At 38.3% G+C, this 19,678-nt stretch overlaps 1 protein-coding gene across 1 annotated transcript in view; it reads left to right on the top strand.

The window, feature by feature from the left end:
• SLC49A4 (solute carrier family 49 member 4) overlaps positions 1-19,678 on the top strand; it is an 81,986-nt gene that overhangs the window by 52,563 nt on the left and 9,745 nt on the right. Inside the window, exons 7-8 of the mRNA XM_047098826.1 lie at positions 687-814; positions 15,284-15,466. Coding sequence (XP_046954782.1) covers positions 687-814; positions 15,284-15,466 — 311 coding nt within the window. The remainder of the gene's footprint in view (positions 1-686; positions 815-15,283; positions 15,467-19,678) is intronic.

The raw sequence follows: 19,678 nt of genomic DNA, 5'->3' as shown, positions 1-19,678 counted from the left end.
TGTGGAGATGGGATGGTGAGGGCTTCTTTCATGAGCAGGGAGAGCTTTATTGAACTGAGACCTGAATGACCGGAGTAAGCTAGAGAAAGTCACATGAAGAATGAGGGTCCCAGCATTCCTGGCAAACAGGACAAATACCAAAGGTACATATTGCTATGGGAAACAACCCTAGCTTGTATGAGAAACAAAAACACGGCTGTCCAACTGGAGAATAGTAAGGCAGAGGGAGAGTGGAGGCACAGACCAGATCATATAGGACCCCGGTGGCTCTGTGGGTAAGCATTTGGATTCTCTGAGTTTGAATTTTGGGAGAGCCATGTTTGCAAGTTGATGTCAGCAAGTTAGCCTGTTTTCTAAAACTAGAATAATATAATGCTCATTATAGGATGTTTGGAAATTATAGAAATATATAAAGAAAGTAAAAGTAGCATTTAAAAAACACAGAATCCATCCTGTAAGTTACAGACCTTGAACAGAGATCACATTTTGTATGTTTTGTAAGAGAAAAAAATATTTGCCACGATATATGCAAAATGTGCTAGTTAAAAAAGGTTTTTTTTACTTGCTTTAAAAAGAACTCCTAGAAATTTTTTCAAGAAATTATTGCTTAATGAAAGTGTGTCATTGATTTAAACAGTATTTTAAAAATCCAAGTAGAATTATAATGGAACATTGTTTCTTTTCAGGTTTGCAGATTTTATCAGGGGTATGCTGAAACTAATTCTTCTCCTCCTGTTTTCTGGGGCTACACTGTCATCCACGTGGTTCACCCTGACGTGTTTGAACAGCATCACACACCTGCCTTTAACCACAGGTGAACACAGACTATTTTGAACTTTGAATAGATATTTTCAGATCACAAAAATATATAAACCCAGACAGTAGGAATTTTCCTTGTTAGAGATATAATGGAAATATAATAATAATTACTATAAAACTATAAAAATTCTAAAACTAATAAATATACAAAAAGGTCTCCCACGTCCAGACATCAGACTATCTTCCCATCTAAAAAGAGTCCAAGAATAACTAAAAATACTTTCATTGGTGTTTTCACATGGAAAAGAAATGTAATCCTTAGCCTAAACTCATATAGCATGGAAAAGCCTATATTCTTTTAAAATTCATATCAGAGCATAATACAGAAATTTTTATCTTCTTTATAGCCATTACATCATTAAGCAGTAAGGAAAATGAACAGAGGCAAAAAGCTATGATGTTTGAAGTATATACCAGTAAAATTCTTTCTACACCTATAGGTTATTCAGTCTTCTTACACTATCAATACAAAACAAAACTTACTAGAAAATACCTTTAGGAAGTATATTACAGACAGCTTATTCAGCTCATCTAATTGACCTGAGATATTTAATTTTTTTTAATGTTTATTTATTTTTGAGACAGAGAGAGGCAGAGCATGAATGGGGAAGGAGGGTCAGAGAGAGAGGGAGACACAGAATCCAAAGCAGGCTCCAGGCTCTGAGCTGTCAGCACAGAGCCCAATGAGGGGCTCGAACTTATGGACCCTGAGATCATGACCTGAGCCGAAGTTGGATGCTTAACTGACTGAGCCAGCCAGGTGCCCCTGACCTGAAATATTTATAGTTGCTATTGCATTTTTTTGTTTGTTTTATTTTAGAGAGAGCATGATCAGGGGAGAGGGGTTGGGGGGGGGGCGGGGATGGTTAGGAGAGAGAGAGAGAGAGAGAGGGAGGAATGAATCTTAGGCTCCATGCTCAGCGCAGAACCCGACTTGGGGCTTGATCCCATGACCCTGGGATTATGACCTGAGCTGAAACTGAGAGTCAAATACTCAACCAACTGAGCCACCCAGGTGCCCCGCTATTGTGTTGTTATCAATACTGTCATTTGGGGGTCTATATTAGTTTACCATGGCCACTATAACAAGTTATCACAAATACAGTGGCTTAAAACAACACCAGTTTATTGTCTTACATTTCTGTAAGTTAGAAGTCCAATGTGGGTCTCACTAGGCTAAAGTCAAAGTGTGGGCAAACTCTAGACAAGAGAAGAATACACTATCTTGCCTTTTCTGACTTCCAGAGGCCACCCAGATTCCTGGATTCCCTTCCTCCATCTTTAAAGCCTGCCATGGGTCAAGTCCTTCTCACACAGCATTACCCGCACCTTTCTTCCAAGTCACATCTTCCTCTGAGGTCTAATCCTCTGCTCTTTTCTCTACTTTTAAGGATCCCTGTGATTATACTAAACCCACCCAGATAATTCAGGATAAGCTCTCAATTTTAAGGTCAACTGATTAGTAACCTTAATTCCATCTGCAGCCTTAATTGTATACGGACAAAAGGAACCTTTCTCTAATGGAGTCCCCATGAAATACGCATGCCATTGGTCAACAGGCCCCAATAGAGCCACTTTAGACTGTTGTTAATTCTTACCCATACAAGTGCTTATTACAGCAAAAATCCTACAATTTTATAGCCTACTTTGTAACAAAGAATCCTATATTCTACCTTTATAACAAATAATCCCATAATAAACACATAATCCAGTAGGTGGCTATTACTTACAAATGGAATAAAAAATCTGCATCTTGAGCGATCTTTTATTTAAAAAAAAAAAAAAAAGGAAGTGGGGGTGCCTTCGTGGTTCAGTCGGTTAAGTGTCTGACTCCTGGTTTCCTCTCAAGTTATGATCTCACTGTTCATGAGTTCGGGCCCCATATTGGACTCTGTGCACTAGCACAGAGCCTGCTTGGGATTCTGTCTCTCCCTCTCTCTCTGCCCTTCCCCCACTCAACTCTCTCTGTCTCTTAAAATAAATAAACTTCAAAAAAATTTTAAGGGGCGCCTGGGTGGCGCAGTCGGTTAAGCGTCCGACTTCAGCCAGGTCACGATCTCGCGGTCCGTGAGTTCGAGCCCCGCGTCGGGCTCTGGGCTGATGGCTCAGAGCCTGGAGCCTGTTTCCCATTCTGTGTCTCCCTCTCTCTCTGGCCCTCCCCCGTTCATGCTCTGTCTCTCTCTCTGTCCCAAAAATAAATAAACGTTGAAAAAAAAAATTTAAAAAAAAAAAAATTTTAAAAAGGAAGAAACAATAACAGAGCCCTCATGGTCTATAAAATAATATGTCATAGTATCCCAGTTTGGATTTCAGTGCTCTGTTATAAAAGGACCAGCAATTTATATATCAAAGGTATCAAATTTTTCAAAGACAGCCTTTGAACTCACAACCCTGCAATCAAGACCTGTGCTGAGATAGAGAGTCAGATGCTTGCTTAATGGACTGAGCCACCCTGGCACTCCAAAGACAGCCTTTATTTTGGAGTTCCTACCACTTCTACAGTGACACTTTTATAGGTTGCCCTATATCCATGACTACCAAACTACACCAGGCCAGCTTCCCTGGAGTTCCACAGCAAACTCAAAAAGGCAACGTGGGTTATTTTAAATTTCTGCGGTCAAATGCTCTACCCCTGAGCTATACCCCCTAAATTTCTGAAGGAAACACAGAGATATTCCACATCTGTCAGACACTTTGTGAACCTCTAGTTCAAGAGAGTTCCCAGTTTCGTCATTAGATCCTACTACATTCTTTTCGATGACATCACATCTCTGCGAAGTTAGGTTTCCTGCAGCTGCTGTGATAAAAAGCAAGTGCTGCACAAAAATCAGGACCAGGAAATGAGGGTGTCGATCTGATTGTAAGAGTTGATCCCAAGATTTGAGAAGGCATGCATTGCCCATCAGATGCACGCATCTCATTAGTAAGCAATTGTGGTTATTTGAGATATATATATATATACACATACATATATATATATATGTTACATATATATATACATATATATACATACATATATATATACACATACATATATAATATATGTTAAATTGTTTGGACCTAACTATGTAATTAACAGAATTGTTAGCTATTTCTTTTGGCCTTGGGGCACCATGAAAAAATTACTAAGGCACTAAGGGTGCTGCAAAGGAAGGTTTGGAAATCTCTGTTTTGTACCATCCTGCCAGGTATCCTTAACTTTAATTTTTATTGCTTTGCCTATAAAGCCCAGTTGTCCAGAGTAATAAGTTTTGGATACTGTGCACTTTTTTTTTTTAATTTTTTTTTTCAACGTTTATTTATTTGTGGGACAGAGAGAGACAGAGCATGAACGGGGGAGGGGCAGAGAGAGAGGGAGACACAGAATGGGAAACAGGCTCCAGGCTCTGAGCCATCAGCCCAGAGCCCGACGCGGGGCTCGAACTCACGGACCGCGAGATCGTGACCTGGCTGAAGTCGGACGCTCAACCGACTGCCCCACCCAGGCGCCCCAACTGTGCACTTTTTTTATACTAACATACCTACATTAGGTTTTTGAGCAATTTTGGCAAGTATTTTGGGCCAGAATTTTTTGTTTTATTTTATTCTGGTATAATTTCATAATTTAGCAATTGCACAACATTCCGGTAGAATAGTTTTAGTTTACAACTCCTCATATAACATTACACTCAGATTTTTGTATGTATCTGTTAGATTTTATAAGAACAAAGTTGTGAGTACATAATGAACACGTTTTTCCCTTGAATTAAGTGTAGAATATTCATTATAAGATATTGCATTCATTAAATTTTATGTGTTTTCTATTTAACATGATGAATTAACAGTTTTATCTCTGGGTGGTGGCAGTAAGAATGTTTCTTTTATTGCCTTCTTTTTTGTCTAGATTTGTAATAATGAGCATTTTTTTACTTTTATAATCAGAAAAAAGAAAGTATATATTTGAAAACTATACATCTTTTTAAATCTTAAGGGAAAATTGACATTATTGACCTTGGTCAGGACTATGGTTTTCCCATCTGTCCTTGAAAACAATTATGTTGGACAGAAAGGAAAGCAGAATTCTAAATTAAATCAAAGCCAGAATTGAAAGGTTGAGTTTGTGTGGCCATCTTAACAACTGAATTTATAAATTCTACTGTTGTTTTCAATTGCAAGTGAGTTTTTGAATGTCACTTAGAAACTCCTGAAAGAAAGAAACTCCTGAAAGATGCGTTTTTAAATTAAAAGCACACTGTTGAAACCTAGACTTTTCAGTCCTTCTCTGAATGATCATAGTGGGATTTTTTTTCTTTCCTGATAGCATTTAATAGTTACTTGAATGTGTGTCTTATCTCCCCTACCAATCACAAAATCTGGAGCATAGACTCGTGCCTTATAAATTCTGACACCCAACTCCCAACCCACTACCTAGCTCTAGATTCTGACTAATGAGTGAATGAGTGAGTGAGTGAATGAAGTGTACATTACCTCCATTTTTTTTTTAGTTTATTTATTTATTTTGAGAGAGTGGGGGAGGGGCAGAGATAGAGAATCCCAAGTAGGCTCCATACTGTCACTGTGGAGCCCCATGTGGGGCTCGATATCACACTTATCATGACCTGAGCCAGAATCAAGAGTTGGACCCTTAACCTACTGAGCCAACCAGGCACCCCACCTGCATTTTGAATCTCAGTAGATATGACTTATTGCAAATAATAGCAACTGTGGCCACTCTTTGTTATTCAGCACTAGCTGCAGAAAGGCAAAAGGGCACATTTTAGTGGAACAATGGAGAATTTGAATAAATCTGTCACAGATACTCTTACTGCCTTTGTAAAAATCTGACCTAATTCCTTCTAAGTAAAAGAGGTTTCATGAAAGGGAACTTACTACAAAATCTAATTATAGACACATCTAGACCTTTAGACTGATATTTAAAGCCAGTAATGGCAAATTCGTATTTCTTTTTTACCAGAGTCATTATTCTATTTTTAATGTGGAAAATATCTAGTCTTTTTATCATTTCCAGTAAATTTAGTATTCCTTTTGTTACTTTTAAATAACAGAGGACTCTACATGAAAAGTGTGAAAATATATGCATTGATTGTAATTACTGACTTAATAAATTAAAAGCTAGTTAATTTTGTTTAAGCCATGTTTAAAAGTGCTGTTACTGCTAAAACCTTCTGTTGCAATATTTTGTGGTCCACTGATCTTGATACTATTGTTGCCATCTCTATAGAAGAAAAACTGAATCATTCCATTCTATCTAAAGGTGCACTTTTTTTTTTAATGTTTATTTCTTTATGTTGTGAGAGAGAGAGCAATCGAAAGGTGGGGAAGAGGCAGAGAGAAAAGGAGAAAGACAATCCCAAGCAGGCTCCACACTGTCAGCGCAGAGCTTGACGTGGGGCTCAATCTCAGAACCCTGGGATCACGACCTGAGCCAAAATCAAGAGTTGGTGGCTTAACTGACTGAGCCACCGAGGTGCCCCATAAAAGTGCACCATTTTGATACGTGTACTTGCATATATACATCCCCTTGGAAGCTATCAGCAGTATGCTTCTATTTCCTTAAGGAAACTCAGTATTTATAATTGTGTTATATGTTTATTAATTGAAGTATCTTCAACAGGGCAAATAAATAAATTCATGACTAGATAATGTGAGTTTCAAAATCTTGACGCTTATTCTATATACAAAGTTATGAAAATGCATTTCACCTTATCTGAAAAGTAGACATCTAGCCCCGTTTGCCACAACTCACACAGTCATTTTTCACTGAACAGATAAATGCTTTGAAAACGGCATTTTGAAAAATGTTAGCACTTTGGTATTGAGTTTACTGAAACAATATAATTTGAGTTTTAGCAGAAGTGGCCTTGGGAGGTTCTTTATCTAATTCAAGTTACTGGAAGGCCTCACTGGCGAAGTCAGACATAGATAGTGAATGGGGAGTAAGGGGGAAAGATAAGCTAGACACGAGCCCCTTGACAATGATAGGTGACTACAAGCTGACTTCAAGTGGTATTTGAAGAAAGAAAATATACTCGGTTGTATTGAAAGGCATGTGACATGTATAGGCTAGAGAGTGATCCTCTTAATATATTTTCATGTATCTTGCTTTTATTAAGATAATTATGTCCCACTTTAACAGCATGCAAAGAAATAAAAACATACATTTACCCCAAAATGGAGGGGAAATGAGAAAACTCAGAAAGGGATGATGAGCATGATTATAATATGCACACTTTTAAGGAAATTAGGGATTTTAAGGAAAGGTAGGTAAGTGACTTAATTATTCTTTCCAACTTTATGAACTAGAAGTGACTGTTACTCATGTTCATGACTCTGTGATCAAGAAGGAAAAAACAGAAGGTGGATTAAAGGAAGAAAATGGATTTGTGAAAAATCTTAAATGTAAGAGCCATGATATGCTGATAGGACCTATTGAGCAAGATACTATAATGTTTATCCATGGAGATTTTCAAGAAGAGAAATGAGTCTGTAAACAGACTCTGTTTCTGAAAGATAGAGGGCTTGACCAGGTGATCAGTGTTCCGTGATGCAACTGTGCATTGCCTTCTATAGAACCATAAGTAGTTCTTTGGGAGCTTAAAAGTTACTGATAAACCTATACCTGTACTACCTGATATAGTACAACCAATCTCTACCCTGGGCCCACTATTTCAAAGGGTTATTAGTTGTGCTTCATTTCTGCAAGATAACTACTTTGCCTTCCACCGTAAGAGACTCTAAACATAACTGTCAGCCTTTATAGGACTAACCTATGCCAACAAAGAGGCTAAACAAGGGACACAAATAAAATAATAACATAAATAAAGTCATTGCTATTAATGAATATTGCAGCAAAATATGCCCTATACTTTTTTGAAACCACGGTTTCATATACTGCATGTTTTAATCAGTGGCAGATCATGAAGGCCACAACAATCATTTTTAGGAAGAAAATCTGAGGCTGAGAAGAGAGGCACAGCTCAACAATATAGAAATGTTATATCAGTGTGTGTGTACATATGTATGTGTGTATCCCGTATATTCAATTCAACACACCTAAAACCCATGAACAAACATATTGTGAATGTTTACTGTTTCTCTTTACACCTGTGTCTTTATTTCCTGAAGGAGTATTTTCAAATGTAATATCAAGGTTAATTTAGATTGTAGAAATATTTTTTTTTAATTTTTTTTTTCAACATTTATTTATTTTTGGGACAGAGAGAGACAGAGCATGAACGGGGGAGGGGCAGAGAGAGAGGGAGACACAGAATGGGAAACAGGCTCCAGGCTCTGAGCCATCAGCCCAGAGCCTGACGCGGGGCTCGAACTCCCGGACCGCGAGATCGTGACCTGGCTGAAGTCGGACGCTTAACCGACTGCGCCACCCAGACGCCCCGATTGTAGAAATATTTTTAATAAAGGTTTAATCTAATAATTCCCAGGAGCTTTCCTAACTTTATCATAAAATAAAATTTAGTCAGTATGCATAATCATAAAATTTATCCAATAAAGTATATTAATAAGCCAACTCTTTAGGGAAATTTCTTGATTCTAATCTTTAAAACTTTTCATGATAAAAATTTATTGTACTTATTTTATAATCTTATTTCTTATTTATAGTACTTCCTAATAAAACTGGAAAGAAATTCTGTATTATTCATATCTACTGAGAAGCACCTATGAAAGTTTTAGTTTTAGTTAGGCTCTCTACCTAAATTTATTTGTTATTGATCTGCTTAAATGAACCTCAGTTATCATCTGGTATAACTTATCATTCAATAAGTGAGTCTCTTCGCTTACAATCCAGAGATATGCCCATCTCACTGCAACTGGAATCCCGCCTGGATGAGGAAGCCATTCCCTGTCCCATTGTTTATCAGCTCTGGGTCCTGGGAAATTCTTCCTCCTATGGAGAGAGCTGATTTGGAGCAACACAGCCCACAGGGCAAGTCAGCTCCCTCGCTCTTCCACTGACACCCTCAAAACATTGTACCTGTCTTGTCTGTCCTTAGCCTTAATCTAAGCATCCACCAGTTCTCACAAGCTGCCCTCAACAAACATGGATTCCCAGCACTGACCACCACAATCAGTCTCTTCTAAACCTACCATACTTTGTCAGGGTTTTCCTTAAAACCTATTGCTAATAGATTTCAGCCCACTTTTCCTGCTGTACTCAGCACCTGATAGTGGGGGCTATTGCTTCTCATGGTTAGACATAGCTTTTTTTTTTTTTTTTTAAGAAAAAAGAATGAAGTATAATTATTTTCTTCACACTGTGCATATAAATGGCTACTAAGCCAATAGCTGTCGATCATATTCCTTTAGGTTAGGAGTCATTTGAGGATACAGTGTGTCCTATTTATTGTTCCAACATAGTGGCTTACAAAAAATAGGTGCCTGATAAATGGTTTTGTAAAAAGGCTTATGTTTTCCCTATTAAATACCTAAACAATAATTTTTGAACCCATTTTACATGTATCATGATTAAGGTTCATCTTCTTTGTAACTTTTTGGGTTTTTTATTTTGTCATCTAGCTTATTTATGTTCAGTCACTTCGAGCTTTTAGTGCTGAACACAGATTGGAGAAGCATGCTTTTTGTGTGAGTATGATTGAATAAAAGAAATACCAAGTCTTGTTTGGGGTTTTGGGGGTTTTTGTTTTGTTTTGTTTTTCAGTCTGACACAATGGCTTCATGCTAGATTCCGTACACCTTAATTATATTATTTTTAGCAAAGCTAATTTACATTGTTTCCAAATAAGTCATTTTGACTTCCAGAACTTTCGTCACTTCATCTGTAAAATGCTTTACCTGCTTCAAAGGGTCGATAAGGTGATCAAATATAACGTATTTGAAAACAGCTTTAAAAATGCCTTAAAAATTATGTAAACCCAAGATTGAAAATTGTTTTGTTATTAATGATATCTTAAGAATCTCATTAAATGGTTGGGGCACCTGGGTGGCTTAGTCAGTTAAGCGTCCGACTTCGGCTCAGGTCATAATCTTACCGTTCGTGACTTCAAACCCCTCGTCGGGCTCTGTGCTGACAGCTCAGAGCCTGGAGCTTACTTCGGATTCTGTGTCTTCCTCTCTCTCTCTGCCCCTCCCCTGCTCGCACTCTATCTCTCTCTCTCAAAAATAAATAAACATAATAATAATGAAAAAAAGAATCTCATTAAATGTTGAATGGGAATAGTTCTTACCTGAAATTTTGTGATTTATTTTATGACACCTACGGTTTGAGTGTTTGGGTTACTAAAAATGTATTTATACGTAGTTTTATGTCCCTAAGGTTAACTGACTTGGTTTGCCATTGGGAGTGGGAGTGGGGGAGGTAGTAGTTTCAGGGTTATGATCCAGTTTGTGTTCTTGAAATACATCCATTGTAACTGTATTCTGTGTTGCACAGGACTTTGTTTTTTGCAGTTTGAATTGTGGGCCTGTGAAATTTTATTAACTTCTTTGAAAAAACTCTGCATCAGCATTGTATTTGTTCTGCCAAATTACCTTGACTTTTTAATTGAAAGGCAGTTTATTATAATTTTAGTATCATAAAAAGTCATAGAAATACTTAACAATTATGTAGTTTGAGCCCTCTCTGACAAGCAGGAAATTATCTTGTCTGCCTGACTTTTCGTAGATGACATTCACCCACTGGATCAGACAAACCAGTGTATAAAGATACTGTATCAGACTCTAAACTAAAAACTCAAATGAAAGTCAAATTCAAATCAGCTTCTACTTTGTGCATGTCCCAGAGCACTGGGGAGTATATGAATTCAGTCCTGACACAGCTACTTTTCCCCACTTTGATTATGAATGATCTTAATTTAACCCTTTCCTATGTAAACTATTTTGATCCTTTATGCAATAACAAGTGATTTCAACACATCCATCCAGTGTAAAACAACCTCTTGGTCATCATTTTTTTTTTTTTAATTTTTTTTTTCCAACGTTTATTTATTTTTAAGACAGAGAGAGACAGAGCATGAACGGGGGAGGGGCAGAGAGAGAGGGAGACACAGAATCGGAAACAGGCTCCAGGCTCTGAGCCATCAGCCCAGAGCCTGACGCGGGGCTCGAACTCACGGACCGCGAGATCGTGACCTGGCTGAAGTCGGACGCTTAACCGACTGCGCCACCCAGGCGCCCCTCTTGGTCATCATTTTTATATAATAGAAGAAGCAAACCCCAAGAGTGAGAGAATTAAATGAAAATACTTGCTTTTTCTTTAATTTTTTAATGTTTATTTTATTTTTGAGAGGGAGAGAGAGCGTGAGCGGGGGAGGGGCAGAGAGAGAGGGAGACACAGAATCGGAAGCAGGCTCCAAGCTCTGAGCTGTCAGCACAGAGACTGACACAGGGCTCGAACTTAGGAACCGTGAGGTTATGACCTGAGCAGAAGTTGGATGCTTAGCCGACTGAGCCACCAGGCACCCTGAAAATACTTGGCTTTTTGATTACTGGCCTCTGAAGTTATATTATACATCTCAGCTCGTCTATCCTACATGTAATAGGAATTCTTATAAAATGAAGTGAGAATATTTGTGTCAAGGATCCTACACAAGGGCTGAGTTACGTGGCTCCCTGGTGTAGACATTAGGTCTAGGGGTCTTGCCACTCAGTGATAGCCATTTCTGAATCAGTGAGCTAAGAAACTTACATGGGGGGGACAGGTTGGATCAGCTGCTATTTCGTTAGTTTACAATACAGTTTTTTTTTTTTTTAATGTTTGTTTATTTTTGAGACAGAGACAGAGCATGAATGGGGGAGGGGCAGAGAGAGAGGGAGACACAGAATCAGAAGCAGGCTCCAGGCTCTGAGCCACCAGCCCAGAGCCTGACGCGGGGCTCGAACTCACAAACCGTGAGATCGTGACCTGAGCTGAAGTCGGATGCTCAACCGACTGAGCCACCCAGGCGCCCCCAGTTCTTTTGTTTTTAAATAGCTAAGATACGCACAAAGTAAATAATTCAAATTCAAATAATAGGAAAAAGGTATAAAATGAAAAATGTCTACCCTCCTGTGGCCTCCAGTTTTTCTCTTTAGAGGCAACCCTGTATGTCAGTTTCTTAGGTATTTGCCCAGAGAATTCTATAAATTTACAAACAGCAGTGCGTGTGTTCTTTTTAAAAAGATAACACTCTTCACCTTTTTCACTTATGTACCTTAGATATCATTAATATCAGTATAGACAGAGTTACTTCCATTTTTAATAGTTGCATAATACACCTTTGATGTTTGATACATTTTTAAACAACCAACCCCCTATCGGTGGACACTTAGCTTATTTAATAATCTTTTTGTACTACAAACAATATTGCAATGAGTGTTCTCTATAATCTTGTACCTGCATAGCTATAGAATAAATACCTAGAAGTGGAATTGTTGGGTGAAAGAGTAACTACATTATTTATTTTGAAAAGCATTTTCAAATTACCATCAGAAGATGAACTATTTACAGTTCTATCAACAATGTTTAATTATAATAGAAGTCTAATATTTCCAGTGATGAAGATTTCCTCTTCCCTTTCCAGAATTCAGATACCTAGGAAACCAAAATCATAAGATTCTTAATGAACATGAAATGAAACCAAGGGAGTTGGATGATCTTGAGTTTTCAGATGGGGTCCCCTGCTTCACCAAGCTCTGCTTCTCTGAGAAATTCTCTCTCTGTGTGTGTGTGTGTGTGTGTGTGTGTGTGTGTGTGTGTCTCATTTTTTTTTTGTACCATGCTTGATAAAAATCGATAAAACCAAACCTCTCTTTTCAAGACTTCATACTGATAGTCCTCTTTTTGTATATCCTTATCATTACATTATCATTCTTTCTTTCTTTTACAACATGCAATTGTTCTATTATATACATATTGTGGTAATTTTTCATTTTCACTTGCCTGATTACAAACTACATGTAAGGGTATATTTCAGACATAAAAATGTCAAAAGGATTATTTCCAAACGTGTTTCCTAGAAACAGCTGATTCTATTAGTAGTTTGTGAATCTTTAGAAGTAGCACTTCCTGGTTCTTAAGAGATTGATTCTTCCTGGCATTTATTTCAATATTCTCTTATTTTGAACTCTTAGACTCATCTGTGTTTGGGTCGATAGCCATCTCTGCTCTGATTACCACTGACTGGCTGATAAATTATTATAGAGTGTTTTGTGGATAGAATATGCTATAAAAGCTACCAATGACATTCCATCCCTACATTTCCAAATGTCCCACTAATGAGTCACATGAAAAGGGGAATGTGTTGATTTGTTTATGTGATATGTGTCTAGCAAATATATAGTGAGCATGAGGGGTTTTGTTTTTAAGAATCTTGAGGGGCGCCTGGGTGGCTCAGTTGGTTAGGCGGCCAACTTCTGCTCAGGTCATGATCTCACAGTCCGTGAGTTCGAGCCCCGTGTCGGGCTCTGTGCTGACAGCTCAGAGACTGGAGCCTGCTTTAGATTCTGTGTCTGCCTCTCTCTCTGACCCTCCCTCGTTCATGCTCTGTCTCTCTCTGTCTCAAAAATAAATAAACATTAAAAAAATTAAAAAAAAAGAATCTTGAAAGTTATTTCATATTTTAAGTGGTGTTTATTTTAACTATCAGATGCTTCCCGTTTAATTCTGTGAATAATTTGGTCACTGCTTTAGCCAGTAGTATGTTCTTTGTTCACAGTCATCCTTTTGTTCTCTCTTTTCATATGTGTCTCCTAGTCAAAGAAAATCAGTATAATCACCAGCTACTTGTGTTATTAGAATGACTAAATATTTTATAATCCTGAAAGGCTAGTGTAATTAGAGGAGGAAATGGAAGTTGAGGTTCCTATACAGAAATTTTTTTTCCAGGGCATCTGGGTGGCTCAGTTGGTTAGATGTCTGACTCTTAATCTCAACTCAGGTCACAGTCTCGCAGGCTGTAGGATCAAGCCCCACATTGGGCTCTGTGCTAACATCGTGGAGCCTGCTTGGGTTCTCTCCCCGTCTCTCTGCCCCTCCCCTGCTGGCACACTCCTTCTCTCAAAATAAATAAATAAATATTTTCAAAAAATTTTTCCTTAACAAATATTCAAAATATTTTCCCAGAAAAAATAAAATATTTTCCCCAAAGTTCCCCTCTACTTGCTGGATGGGATGCTGCCCAGTTATGAATCATTTAATAAAGCCAATTAGATCTTCAGAATTCTTAAAATAAAATGTATTTTCCTGCTAACCTTAGGCTTAGAATGAATTCTCATTATTATCTGTGGGTATGATATACTTACTAGTCTAAAAGGGATGTGTTCTATAGGATATCATTTTTACCCCATTGGTTCTTTTTTCACCTTCAAATTTAAAATAATGAACATTTGTAGCTATGAAAAAATTCCTTGGAGTGGGGTGCATTTCCCTAGACATTTTTCTAAGAATAAGAATAATGCCCTTATTCAAAGATCAAAGATTTCACTACAGAATAGGGTTAATGGGCTTTTTATTGCTAACCTGGGATCCTAACCACTCTTTATTATACATTTCTGGGTGAAATTTTTTTTCTATCTTCCTAAAAAGTTACATATTTTTAATTTTTTCTCTAAATTTTTATTTAAATTCTGGTTAAAATATAGAAAGTTATGTATTTTTTAAAAACTGTTGACATAAAATTCAAAATTCCAAAAACACAAAATTCCAAAACTGAAGACTAGTTATATTTTTAGCATTTCTCCGGGAGTTACATACTAAATATTTTTATTTTGTATTTGAAGATGATTACTAACCAGTCCTTTTAAATATGTAATTTTTAGGAACACTTAATGTTTCTTACATTTATTCTTAGATTTTAAGTTTTCTTTAAAATTATAGAATGAGTTTAGATTTCAAATTAAGTTGCTGTATTTTATCTATTTTTTTTTAATTTTTTTTTTTCAACGTTTATTTATTTTTGGGACAGAGAGAGACAGAGCATGAACGGGGGAGGGGCAGACACAGGGAGGGAGACACAGAATCGGAAACAGGCTCCAGGCTCTGAGCCGTCAGCCCAGAGCCTGACGCGGGGCTCGAACTCACGGACCGCAAGATCGCGACCTGGCTGAAGTCGGACGCTTAACCGACTGCGCCACCCAGGCGCCCCTGCTGTATTTTATCTAAACCTGTCTGCCAGGAGTGTGACTGAGGGAGAAGAACCCTTTTAATTATATATTATAGTGGTGAAATGATTATAGTGGTGAAATCACTTCTGTGCTTTGAAGTAATCCAAACCAAAATGATAAAGCAAATCCTGATGGTCATCTGGCAACAAAACCTTCTCCTATCTACTCCACAAAACCTGAGCAAAGAGCTGACAGATATGTGATGCTTTGTCAAACTTTATCAACTACCATTGAAAAGATATGAAATTCCAGAGTTGATACTTCTGAAAGAGAATACCCAGAAGATCTATCTGATATGACTCACTGTTGCTACCATGAAACTAAAATGTTTGTGTTTTCATTTTAGTGACATTATATGCCTCCTGCATTCTCCTGGGAGTGTTCTTGAATAGCAGTATACCTATATTTTTTGAGCTTTTTGTGGAGACTGTCTACCCAGTTCCAGAAGGAATTACTTGTGGAGTTGTCACTTTTTTAAGTAATATGTTCATGGGAGTACTTTTATTTTTTCTCACATTTTATCACACAGGTAAGAAGTTTGACTTTTTATTTACTATCTAAATGTGTTACGAGAGAGGTTTGTGGCACTGGTGTATAGGGAATTTATATGGAGAATTCTCACCAAAGCAAATTACTTTGACAAAGCTTTCAGGTGCCTAAAAAAAAGATCCTCCGTTTTGTTTTTCTTGAAATGCATCCTAGACTAATGTAATGCACCCTCACTCCCTAGAGTTTCTGGTTTAATTAACCTGGACTGGGGCCCTGTATTTATATTTTTAAAAATCCACCAAGTGATTCTAATATACTGGTTCTTGTTGAGAACCACTGGTATATTGCTTTTTAAAAGATACTTAGAATCTACTGTCTTAACATAAGGTACAAGTTAAAGTCAGAGGTAGATTTGTAGTGTCAATCCTTAGAGATGAATGAGAGGTCACCCAAGGAGTGGGTAGAATATAAGGAACAGCACTCTCCAGTGAAACTTTTTAGGAGGCTGGCAGTGTTCTTTACTGTCCAGTACAGTACCACTAGCCACACTCAGCTAGTACAAGTAAGGGATTGGACTTTTTACCATTTTATTTTAATTAATGTAAGTTGAAATTTAAATAGCTACACATAGCTAGTGGCTAGTGAATTGGTCAGCACAGGTATAGAGTGAAAAGAAGGTTGAAATGAGAACCCAGGGGGTACGCCTTTGAAGAAAAGGGAGGCCCTTACAAGAGAGGAAGGGATGGGGTCCTGAACTCAAGTGGAGGAGTTAGACTTGGACAAAAGGAGTTAGGAGAGGAAGCAGTGCGGGCAGCCACAGAGGCAGACACGCTTCCCAGGGCGATTGTTGAAGGAGCTCCTTCTTGATGGCACCAGCTTCTGCTTAGAAGCCAGTTGTCTGTCAAGAGCTGGTGGGAAGATAGTGGAGACAGGGCTTAAGGAGAGAATGGAACATTAAAATAACCTTGGAGGGATGGGAGGAGACACCGCAGGGACAGCTGGAAAGATTGCTGGGCACACTGAAGGCAGACCACCTGAGGTTGGGATCCATGGGTTTGTAGTGACTCCATTTTGCACAGCTGTTTGGTTTTCTCTGATACTCATTCTTCTCTGTCCAAAATCTGTCTTGCTGTTTTGAAACATTTGAGCATAATTATCTAGTATTTTTTTCTTGCATGTTAAGGATTTATACTTGTGATTCTTGAATGTAAATTTTTATTAATTTCTACTAGGCTTGTATCCTATTTTATTTCCTCATCATAAGCGATCTGTTATTACTACCTTTTTTTCCTCATTGCTTTTCTCTTAACTGCTCATCAAATACCAGTAAATTTGGATAATTTTTACATGGAAGAATCTAATTTTAAGATTCAAATGTAACACATGCTCTAAAGTGTGACAATCCAAGAGGCCTAATATTTTATAGGAAACTTCCTGACAGTCTTATAATTGAAATAATAGCCACAATAACCACCTTGACTGGAAAATACATTTTTGAAACTTTCAAAGCTGATGAAACAGAATCTGGCCTGGGTTTTAGACAACTTTTAACATAACATTTCACCTAACAGCAAAAAGCATCCAAATGATATGTTAATTTCTTAGTATATATGATTAACAACAAACTAGATCATTTCCACCAATCAGTAATGCAGGCGAAGTAGGTTTTAACTTTCCTAAACTTGATGTGAGGTCAGTTTCTCTTATGAAGGAGAGAGAGATTGATGAAGCCAGACTCCTGTTGACAGTCCTCTTGAAAACATGTGTTTCCATTAGGGAAAATGCCATCAGGAGGTGTTAGAATAAGGTCTTTCCCTCCAATGTGTTTTCTAAACAGAACAAACAATTCCAAATAGAATAAACAATTATTACACATCAGCTTTAATCCACTTCAGTTTGTCACAGTTGAAATTAAGAGGCTTAATGCCTCTCTTTTTGCATGGTAAAGTATGAGAGATGGCTATGTTGCCCCTTCAGGTGATAGAAACAATTTTCCAGCCCATGGACACAGCTCTGCTAAGTGGTCCCTGCAGCCTGGTAGAGCGTGTTTTTTTCTGTCTGATGGGAATAAGTTTTGTCCTCCCAGTGTATAAAAACGACAATAGTAGAAGCCCGATAATGTTATCCTCCAGAAACCTCTTGCATGTGGTCTCTAAAACATAACACACATTTATTCATCAGTTTAAGGCAGAGACTAACTACCCTTACACTGACTATGGAAGAGCCCAGTGTACCCCTGACCATCTTGCTTGGCCAGTAGAGAGTCTGTGTCACTCTGCTGGTCCAGCTGCAGCTTTCAACTTGTTCAACAGAGACTGGAGTCTGGCGCAAGGGTACTAGAACTGACATCAGTTGGCGTTCACTCCCCATTTTGCAGATTCCTAGTGACCAGGTACAAGCAGATGTTTTTGTTTCTTTGGCATAGGTGGCAGAAGAAACACTTAGCAACGTTTCTGCTAATTCCTGTCTCATTGATGTAATCAAGGATTTATCTAGCTGGGGGAAAAAACTTCCCTCTTTTTGCTTGGTTTCTGGTCACATGTTTGTATACATCTCTTGTGTGGGTGTTAAAGGTTTCTGCCTAATCTCCATGATTATTATGAAAAATGAAACTTTAATTATTAATTTTAATCCGGCAAGATGATTTTCAGGAAAAAAGAAAATCTCAGTTCATTTTGATATTTTAGAGAGTTAATGAGAAGGTATGTGTGAAAGAGCCCTAGGCCAGGGCATTACTGGCACTCACCAAATGTTTGTTTTGTTTCCTTCTAGATAATTTGCTGTTTGCTGGTAATAATTTAAATATCTAGGCTTCTTTTTTTTTTTTTTTAAGTTTATTTATTTTGAGAGAGAGAGAGAGAGTGAGCAGGTTGGGGGTGAGAAAGAGAGAGAGAGACTGAGCCATTCAGGCGCCCCTAGGCTTCTGTTTTCTAGGGGTGCCTGGATGGCGCAGTCGGTTAAGCGTCTGACTTGGTTTTGGCTCAGGTCACGATCTCATGGTCCGTAAGTTTCAGTCCCGCGTTGGGCTCTGCGCTAATAGCGCACTGCTTGGGATTCTGTTTCCCTCTCTCTCTCTGCCCCTCCCTGCTCACTCTCTCTCCCTCTCTCAAAAATAAACATTAAAAAAAAAATGCCTTTTACATGTTTATTTGTTAGTGTGTGTAATAAACGCATACAAATATGCCCACATCTCTCTAAGGCTAAGGTTACTAGAACCATGAAGACCTTGTTGAGGCTCTTTCATGTATGACTAGTTGATCTCGCCCCAAAAGTCCTGTAGCAGGAGTTCACATGCCTCACAACTGAGGTTTGAGGATACATACATTACAAGTCTGAAGATTCTGCAAAGTTATCTCCTAAAAATAACTTTCAGTTCCCCAGCCAGTACCCCAAACATTTCATAGGGTGAATGGAAGTCCCTTCCATTACAGCCAGCATTCAAATGCCATAATTCAGTCACGTTAAAACTTGAAAAACTCACCCAGAAGTTAGTTACATGTCAGGACTCAATTCCGTCAGTTATGTGATTGGAAGGCCTGTATTTTAATCATCATGAAGATCTCTGGTTTCGTAGGTCACTCCTTGAAGAAGTACTAAACTTTCTGACTAGCATTTTATTTCCCCACAACGTGCTACTTAGTGGGTGACTGTGTCAGATATAATTTTCCAGGGCTATACAGACTAGCCCCAAAATGACCACATTAGAATGGCTTGCCAGGGGCGCCTGGGTGGCGCAGTCGGTTAAGCGTCCGACTTCAGCCAGGTCACGATCTCGCGGTCCGTGAGTTCGAGCCCCGCGTCAGGCTCTGGGCTGATGGCTCAGAGCCTGGAGCCTGTTTCTGGTTCTGTGTCTCCCTCTCTCTCTGCCCCTCCCCCGTTCATGCTCTGTCTCTCTCTGTCCCAAAAATAAATAAACGTTGAAAAAAAAAAATTTTTTAAAAAAAAAAGAATGGCTTGCCAAACAAGAAAGCCTCCACTGGTGATTTGTTTGCAGATCATGGCCATTGCCATCATTGACGATGGATGTCATACCAGTTTCTATGCCAGTGGCACTGGCTTCTTTGGAGCCCTGGGCCACAGGGTCTCCCATGTCCTGTTTTTATTCTATTTGGGGGTACCTGGAACAGTGTCAGAAGTTTTTTAGAGTTTTTCTGTCTTGGGGTTTTCAAGGTCACTTTCAAAAAAAAAAGAAAAGAAAAGAAAAAAAAGAAGCCAAAAACTGTTACTTTCTCCCTAATATAAGCATATTTAT

This window comes from Lynx rufus, unplaced genomic scaffold (genome assembly GCF_022079265.1).
Source record: "Lynx rufus isolate CCGP_SWC_20201006 ecotype Redwood Valley unplaced genomic scaffold, mLynRuf1.p SCAF_5, whole genome shotgun sequence".
Taxonomy (NCBI): Eukaryota; Metazoa; Chordata; class Mammalia; order Carnivora; family Felidae; genus Lynx; species Lynx rufus.
Note: the sequence above shows the minus strand (reverse complement) of the source record. Positions and strands in the feature narration are given on the sequence as shown.